The 9334-nt window shown below is 47.8% G+C and overlaps 1 protein-coding gene across 1 annotated transcript in view; it reads left to right on the top strand.

Moving 5' to 3' along the window:
- The first annotated feature begins 1598 nt into the window (after positions 1 to 1598).
- Positions 1599 to 9334, top strand: part of exoc3 (exocyst complex component 3) — a 14220-nt gene continuing 6484 nt past the window's right edge. Inside the window, exons 1-7 of the mRNA XM_084457775.1 lie at positions 1599 to 1683; positions 2341 to 2496; positions 3491 to 3710; positions 4458 to 4630; positions 5585 to 5797; positions 6548 to 6843; positions 8689 to 8806. Of these exons, the coding sequence (XP_084313901.1) occupies positions 2353 to 2496; positions 3491 to 3710; positions 4458 to 4630; positions 5585 to 5797; positions 6548 to 6843; positions 8689 to 8806 (1164 nt within the window). The 5' untranslated portion in view covers positions 1599 to 1683; positions 2341 to 2352. The remainder of the gene's footprint in view (positions 1684 to 2340; positions 2497 to 3490; positions 3711 to 4457; positions 4631 to 5584; positions 5798 to 6547; positions 6844 to 8688; positions 8807 to 9334) is intronic.

The following is a 9334-nucleotide window of genomic DNA, read 5'->3' as shown; positions in this document are numbered from 1 at the left end:
TTCTGTTATTAATAAATGCAATAAACATCACTTCTCACATTTTCCCTGCTCCGTTCTGTTCGAGAATGATGTCAATGAGTGGATTTTTGTTTGTGGTGCAGTTAAAGTAATATTATTTGTTTGTAAAAATGTAGATGTAGATTATTCAATTTGATTTTAATGGAAGCTGATTTCTTAACTTCGAAAAATAACTACCGTTTTACAATAACTGTGTCTTCTGGTTAATAACTCAGCTGTACAGAGCAACATTCATTTCAATAAAATACCATTCTGTTCTCGAAAGAGTAGTTTTGTATGATTTATTGTAAAGCCCATATTTTGAAGTCATGTCTTAAAATATGTATATGCTTGAGAATATGTTGTAGTTTTTAGAATTAAATCTGTATTTCAATAAGGCTACATCAAATACTGCTTAAAGGTTTCTCATGCAGTCAAGCCGGAAAGTCTGCACACCGCTTTCATTCTTCATGTTTTATTACTCATTCTAGAGAGATTCAAGAGATTCTTGAGTTCATTTTTTGTCTCAAAATTCTACACAGAATAGCCCGTAATGACAAAGTGAAAAAATTAAAAATAAAAATGTTAAATATATGTACACAAGTGTGCACACCCTTTGATATGACACCCAAAAGTGAGCTGAGGTGCATTTTGTTTCCACGGATATTACTTCAGATGTTTTCTTCAACTAAATTGGAGTCCACCGGTGGTAAATTCAATTGATTGGACATGTTTCAGTCTTGAAGTGAGACGAAATTAGTAGACTGTTCATTTACAAGACTCTTGTTGAGAAGCTGCCTATTAGCCTATAGTGATGGTGGATTGGGACTCTGGACTCTCGATCGAATGACTGGCTTGTTCATAAAGTTCCTCCAGTATGAAGTGTGCCTACTCGTTTGCTGCTCCAACTTTGAATAACCTCCAAAACAGCTTAACGATTGATTCTCTACCATCCTATGGCCAGGTCAAGGTCTTGTGTCTCAATTACAAGCCTATGGTTGATTTTATTCTCTAGCCCCTGGGGGAGGAAGGTGGGGGGGGGGGGTCAATGAAGTAGGCCTATTTATCTATCTATCTATCTATCTATCTATCCATCCATCCATCCATGAAAATACCTAGGCCGTTATTGTAAATAAGAGTTGCTCTTAATTAACTTGCCTAGCAAAATAAAGGTTGATGATGAAATGGCGGTCTCGGTCTCCCTCAATGGACTCTGAGTTTGAAATTAAGATTTGAATGAATTTCAACGTTCAATATTCTGGTCGTTAAATAAAAATGTCACCTAACCCAACATGTTTTCCCCTTCAGAGAAAAGCCAAGTGCAAGCGGACAGCTATTGTAACGTGGTCACGGAGACAATGGAGGAGGAGGTGGAGAGGACAGAGAAAGAGGAGAAGGAGGACGCTGAGACGGGTGCGCCTAGAGGAGGTGGAGGTGAATCTGTGAAATTCAAATTAGGAATGGAACGAGACCGGGGAACGCGCAGCCGCTGCTCGCGTGCACGAGCACGAGCACGAGCACTAGCACGCGCCTGTCAGCTGCCCCGGGGCGGGGTTATAGGCGGGGCGGGGTCACAGCGGGGCGGGGTTATAGGCGGGGCCCCGGAAACCAGGACAAGCAACGATCGATGTTGTTGGGATTAATATGAGATAAAGACGTTGAACATCCACACATACTACTGGGTTGGTAAGTACGTGTCTGTGTTATTCCAAGTCTCCATTGTGGTTCACAGTCGGCGACGCTTCCTGGTTTCCTCCCTTTTGACCAACGGGCCCTGAGTCAGTGTGTGTTTCTCCTCGACCCTTCCTGATACTGTGGCTCTACCGTTAGCAGGGCTAGCTAGTAGCTAACACGAACCACAGCCGTGAACTGCTACTCTCTAACGTTACAGTCATGGCTGAGGTTATTGAGTACGAAACGTTTTACTTGCTTGAACGGTAGCCTATAGATCAGCTGATAGTAACGTTTGCGCCCAGCTAACGATAGGCTAACGTAGCTAGCTAGCTAGCTAACTCCACACTGTCAACAAACACCAGCGGTCACTTTGGCTCGGGGTTAACGTTAGTAGGCTATAGGCTCTGTGCACCAGCTCCACTACTTCCTGAAAGTCACTTGGCATCTTTATTTCCTGTCCTATATGATTGGATGAAGTGATTAATCAGGTGTGAGGCAGACCCAGCGTACACCTGATTAATCACTTGATCCAATCATATTGGACAGGAAATAAAGAAGCCAAGTGACTTTCAGGAAGTAGTGGAGCTGGTGCACAGAGCCTATTGAGACTGATGTACAATATGATGTAGCTAGCTGTCTTGACCCTGGTTCAATCGGTTATTTCTCCAGCTTGTCCTCATTATGGAGGAGACGAACAAGGAGGCTGTGGCCACGGCGGTGCAGCGGGTGGCCGGGATGCTGCAGCGCTCAGACCAGCTGGATAAAGTGGAACAGTACCGCCGGAGGGAGGCGCGCAAGAAGGCATCGGTCGAAGCCCGACTGAAGGTAACTTCAAGCGTTCCTTGAGTCCGAAACAACATCTTGTCCACTCAAAGATGTGGCCGAGTAGCCCTAGTCTTTTTCTATCAAAACTCAGCGTCGGGGACAGAGAGTACGGGTGGTGCTTATTTCTCTGACAGGCAGGTAACTGCTGTAGATGTGGCTTTAGATTTCTTGTCTACCCCGCACGTCATGTTAAAGCACCATGTTAAGAGTGTAACAGGCCACGTCTCTCTCTCATTCGCCCACTCTGGGTTTGATCCCGAGTCCTCTGACTTGTCAACGCGTGACCCACCTCTCAGAAACACCAACTGTGGCTCAGGAGGTAGAGCGATGATGGAGCAGGGTCGTCCAACGACCGCAGGGTCGCCGGTTCGAATCCCGGCTCCTCCTGTCCCCGTGTTAAAGTGTCCATGGGCAAGACACTTAACGCCCCAAACTACTCCCAATGAGCAGGCTAGCACCTTGCACGGCAGCTGCCGCCATTGGTCTGTGAATGTGTGAGTGGGTGAATGAAAGGCCATTAAAGCGCTTTGGATGAAAGTATAAAAGCTATACAAGTCCAGTCCATATACTCTTTAGCCAGCTATGCCACCGGAATGCTAGTGTTTTAATCAGACAGGTGGTCCTCACTGAAGAGAGAGCAACACATCAGGGCTGCGTTCAAATTCAGCTAACAGAGGCGAACGTTCGTCGCAAACGTTTTCTCCAAACGGTCACATTTGAACGGCTTTTAATGAACGTTCCAAATAGTTCGCATGAACGCAACAATGTTCCAAAATACCGTTAGGCTACAAGCCTGGGTCCATTGTGATCCTCGTTCCGTTACTGGTGAACTACCTCTCCAGACTGTTAGCTTCTGTTAGCAAACGTTTGCGGCGAACACAAAGCTAACGGAAAATAGTTAGCTAACGTTCGCAAACGTTTGCTATGTTCGCTGAATTTGAACGCACCCCAGAACTCCACCATCCTCTGCTACCCCCCCCCCCCCCCTCCACAGGCGGCCATCCAGTCCCAGCTGGACGGGGTACGCACCGGGCTCAGCCAGCTCCACAGCGCCCTGGGGGACGTCAAGGACATCCAGAGCTCCCTGGCGGACGTCAGCAAGGACTGGCGCCAGAGCATCAACACCATCGAGAACCTGAAGAACGTGAAGGACGTGGTGGTGCAGCACAGCCAGCTGGCCTCCGCCGTGGAGAACCTGAAGAACATCTTCTCAGGTGGGAGCCGGGAGGGAGGAGTTTTATTAGCCGTGTATCTGGTTCACGCATACTAGGAATTAGTCTAGGGTTCAGGCATACGCTGTTACAGATGACATAGGACAGGGTGCAGGACAGGACAGGACAGTGCAAATGCAATACATAAAACATATATATATATATATATACTGTAAGGTGGCACCATACGTAATAACTGTGTTGTAAACATCCTATGGCATCCAGGCACATTTATGCACACACAGACATACACCAATGTTTGCCATGTCTCTCCTATGATGTTATTAGCCTCTCTTACTCTGAAAATGTAATTTAATGTTATTTATTGCTCTATAAATGTTCTTAGCCGGTAGACAAACATACTCTAGGAGCTTGCTCGATCGCCTCGTTGAGAGGGGTCAGGGAAGAATTTTTACAGCTCACTTATCTGGCCCCCGGGTGATTACTGTTTTTTTGCTTCCCTCTGGAATATGTAGAGGTGGGATGTCTGCCCACCTCCCTTGTTCTCTGTAAAGCGCATTGTGTTGCCTCTGGGTATGAAATGCGCTATATAAATAAAGCTTTGATTGATTGATATGATGCGTGTCCAGTCCCAGAGATGGTGGAGCAGACCCTGTAATTACTGTGTTGTAGCCATGTTGTGATGGTGGTTCCTGTGGTCCGTGTCCAGTCCCAGAGATGGTGGAGGAGACCCTGTAATCACTGTGTTGTAGCCATGTTGTGATGGTGGTTCCTGTGGTCCGTGTCCAGTCCCAGAGATCGTGCAGGAGACCCAGGAGCTGATCGAGCAGGGCGAGCTGCTGCAGGCCCACCGCAAGCTGATGGACCTGGAGTGTTCCCGCGACGACCTGATGTACGAGCAGTACCGCATGGACAGCAAGAACACCCACGACATGAACCTCATCAACAACTACTTCATAGAGGTACTGTGGGCTGGGGGAGCAGAGCAGGGGACCGCATCTCTGTTGGAACCGTTTTTAACAGACGGACAGAAGTTCTACTCTACTCTGTTCTGTCTCTTGTCTCGTCTACTAAATTCACCCCACCCTACCATACTTGGCCTAACTATACTCCTCTACTGTTTTCTACTCTACTCTCTCTATCCTACTCTACTCTTTTATACTCTACTCTCTCTATCATACTCTACTCTTTTCTTCTATACTCTCTCTATCCTACTCTACTCTTTTCTACTCTACTATTTTCTTCTCTACTCTCTCTGTCCTACTCTACTCTTTTATGCTCTACTCTTTTATGCTCTACTCTCTCTATCATACTCTACTCTTTTATACTCTACTCTTTTCTTCTCTACTCTCTCTATCCTACTCTTTTCTACAGTACTCTGTCCTAAGTTACTGTTGTGTAGTCTAACCCTGTGGTTCTGGACTGGTCTGTTCCTCTCTCTAACCCTGTGGTTCTGGTCCGGTCTGTTCCTCTCTCTAACCCTGTGGTTCTGGACTGGTCTGTTCCTCTCTCTAACCCTGTGGTTCTGGACCGGTCTGTTCCTCTCGTCTCTAACCCTGTGGTTCTGGACCGGTCTGTTCCTCTCCTCTCTAACCCTGTGGTGCTGGACCGGTCTGTTCCTCTCTCTAACCCTGTGGTTCTGGTCCGGTCTGTTCCTCTCTCTAACCCTGTGGTTCTGGACCGGTCTGTTCCTCTCTCTAACCCTGTGGTTCTGGACCGGTCTGTTCCTCTCTCTAACCCTGTGGTTCTGGTCCGGTCTGTTCCTCTCTCTAACCCTGTGGTTCTGGACCGGTCTGTTCCTCTCCTCTCTAACCCTGTGGTTCTGGACCGGTCTGTTCCTCTCCTCTCTAACCCTGTGGTTCTGGACCGGTCTGTTCCTCTCTCTAACCCTGTGGTTCTGGTCCGGTCTGTTCCAGGTTCAGAATCTGTCTGAGGAGCTGGCCAAGCAGCTGTGGATGGTGCTGCAGCGCGCCATGGTGACGGTGCGTCGCGACCCCACCATGCTGGTGTCGGTGGTGCGCATCATCGAGCGCGAGGAGAAGATCGACCGCCGCATGCTGGACCGCAAGAAGCAGTCGGGCTTCCTCCCGCGCGGCCGGCCCAAGTCCTGGAAGGCCAAGATGTTCCAGGTGACCGCAGGACGCCGCCTGGCGGTCCTTTACGCACCGTAGATTCAACATTCAAGATGTCTTTATTTGTCACGTGTAACGTGCGAGTCACAGTGAAATGTTGCTGCCGACTCCGAGATTATGCTCAAGATTATGCTCAAGATTATGCTCAAGATTATACTCAAGATTATGCTCAAGATTATGCTCAAGATTATGCTCAAGATTATACTCAAGATTATGCTCAAGATTATGCTCAAGATTATGCTCAGTAACAGAGATTCCAATACTCAGTCTACAAATGTACAAGTTACAAATTTACAAAGTACACAATAAGTAAAATGTTCTATACAGTATAAAATGGGTAAGAAGATAGATCGGTCTGGATGAATTATGCACATGCTGTATATGGATATAAATGGGTGTGTTATGTACATGCTAAAGCTATAATAAATAATCCCGGGGGGGGCGGGGGTATATAGACATTTGCATTTGTGGTTATGTTATGTACACTTGTATATTGTACTGTACGTACACTAGATTGATTCAAGATTGATGTTCTAGCCCGACGCACACAGGGAAATAGACTAGAGGTCTATCCGTTTGTTTATTTATTCATTTTTGGGGGATTCTTCACAGCCTTTTCTCTGAAACCTCTCTCCCTCCCTCTCTCCCTCCCTCTCCCCCCCTTTCTCTCTCTCCCCCCCTTTCTCTCTCTCTCTCTCTCACCCCCCCTCTCTCTCTCTCTCCCCCCCCCCCCCCCCCCCCGACCAGGTCCTGGAGGGGACCGTGAGCACGCGCATCGAGGGCACCCAGTCGGAGACGCGCGACTCCGACAAGATGTGGCTGGTGCGCCTGCTGGAGATCACGCGCAAGTACGTGCTGGAGGACCTGGTGGTGGTGAAGAACCTGATGGTCCAGTGCTTCCCACCTCACTACCAGACCTTCGACCGCTTCTTCCGCCTGTACCACGCCACCGTGTCCCTGCGCATGCAGGAGCTCACCTCCGAGGACCTGGAGGCCAACGAGATCGTCTCGCTGCTCACCTGGGTGCTCAACACGTACAAGAGGTGAGGGAGACCTGCTTAACGCTCACGGGTAGAGTTGCACATTTCAAGGAATTTTATGAATCGATAACCGTTAACCTTAAGAAACGATAGTCGATTAATTGATAAGAACGTCCCACGCCGGACTGCGCTTTGCTCGCTTTATTTTTGTGTCGTCTTCCGCTGCGTCGTTGAAATTTCCCGCCATCCCAATTAGCCTTCAGTACTGTATATGGCGTGGCGCCCTCATGTGCAGTCAGACCTTAAATCATGATTACTTTATTAATCATAAATTAATCATTAATTATTTCACGCAACTCTTGTTGATGATGTTCGTTCAAAAAAAAAGTTCTGTTCGAGTAACCAATCTTACTCAAGTAAATTCTTATCGGCAATTAATCGATAGTCGATTAACTGTTAACAGTAGGTTAAGTTGGATAGACCAACTCCACGCATACAAGATGCACGTGTCCTCTTAAAGCCACAGTATCCTCTTAAAGCCACAGTCCACCACATCTTTATCCAGCCTCACAAGAGGTAAGGTGGACCGACTTAACACTTAACTGGATTTACCAACTCAACACTTACCTGGAGGTATGTTCCCTCCTAAAGCCCCGCTCTGTGGCCTGGTTTCCCAGACCGGAGATTCCCCGTTAGGTCCTGACAAGGCTCGGTCTGTGTCCTATAACCGATGCGCGATATATCATTCGTCAATCATATCGGTATCGGCCGATGCTAGTCATTTTTTAATATATACCGATATATTATCGGTCCGATGTGCAAAACACGGCAGATGTGAACAGCCGATAATTATTTCTGTCTAGCTGCTGAGAGGAAACAATGTGGTAAATCTATGATTTATCGGCTTTTCCAAAGATAGAGACAGTGTTTACATGTGTTTTTCAGTATGTATAACATTTTATTATCATAGAAACTTTTCGTCCATTTCGTTTTTACCTTTATAGTTTTTCGACATTGCTGTCATGGCCGATAACCAATATTTACCAATGTTAATATCTGTTATCGGTATCAGCCAAAATGTTCATGTCAGTACCTCCCTAATCAATTTATTCATAGAGAGCAAGGGGGATAGAGAGAAGGACAGAGAGAGAGAGAGAGAGAGAGAGAGAAAGAAAGAGGGTGTTGAGAAAAGGCTATTTTAGTCCATGCTAGTGGATCCCCTCCCTCCCTCCCTCTCTCTCTCTCCCTGCCTCGTCACGTCTCCTGGGCACGGAGATCTCTCTCTCTCTCCAGATCTCTGGGATGCTGTGAGGGCCGCGTACCGTACATCAGGCACGACAACCCACCCCCTCCCACCTCGCCTTATATGGTCACGCCCGGAGCGCTGCGCGGAGCAATTAACTCAATATTTAAAGCGAACCCTCTCTCTTAGACACGAGAGGCTCGGCTTGGCGTGCGAGCTTGGCGGGGGCCGGGGTGGATCATCTAATGAATGCACATACTACTACACACACGCACAGATGCACACACACACACACACACACGAACGCGAGAGCACACGCACACGCATGGCGTGCTCCGGCAGGATTGTAGCGGGAGGGATTAATGCGCACAGCTCCCGCATGTGATGTTAAAGCGTGGGGGGGGAACCGCACGGCTCATATCGCATTCTCACACCAGCCCGGGGAATTACACCACCAGAGATGGGACTTTAAACACACACACACACACACACACAGTTTTACTACTACTACTAGTGGGGACCGCTACATTTAATCCTAGCCTTAAACGCTAACCCTAAAATGAACCTTTTGGGGTCCAGAAATGTTCTTTTACTCATGATATCCCTGTGGGTGTGCGTGTGTGTGTGTGCGTCTGTGCGTCTGTGCGTGTGTGTGTGTGCTGTAGTGTGGAGATGATGGGTCACCCAGAGCTGAAGGCAGAATGTGACATCGACACCCTGGAGCCTCTCCTGCCTCCGGAGGTGGTGGACAACCTGCTGAGCAAATACGTCCAGACCTTCACCGTGAGGACACACACACACTCACACACACACACACGCACACACACTCACACACACACACACACACTCACGCACACACTCTCACACACACACACACACACACACACACACACACACACACACACACACACACACACATACAAACACTCACACATACATGCACACACACACGCATGCGCACACACACGCGCACACACTCTGTCCTCAGTCTCACATGTCCATGTGTCCTCAGTCTAACATGTCCATGTGTCCTCAGTCTAACATGTCCATCTGTCCTCAGTCTCACATGTCCATGTGTCCTCAGTCTAACATGTCCATGTGTCCTCAGTCTCACATGTCCACCTGTCCTCAGTCTAACATGTCCATGTGTCCTCAGTCTAACATGTCCATGTGTCCTCAGTCTAACATGTCCATGTGTCCTCAGTCTAACATGTCCATGTGTCCTCAGTCTAACATGTCCACCTGTCCTCAGTCTAACATGTCCATGTGTCCTCAGTCTAACATGTCCATGTGTCCTCAGTCTAACATGTC

This window comes from Borostomias antarcticus (genome assembly GCF_949987555.1).
Source record: "Borostomias antarcticus genome assembly, chromosome: 24".
Classification (NCBI taxonomy): Eukaryota; Metazoa; Chordata; class Actinopteri; order Stomiiformes; family Stomiidae; genus Borostomias; species Borostomias antarcticus.
Note: the sequence above shows the minus strand (reverse complement) of the source record. Positions and strands in the feature narration are given on the sequence as shown.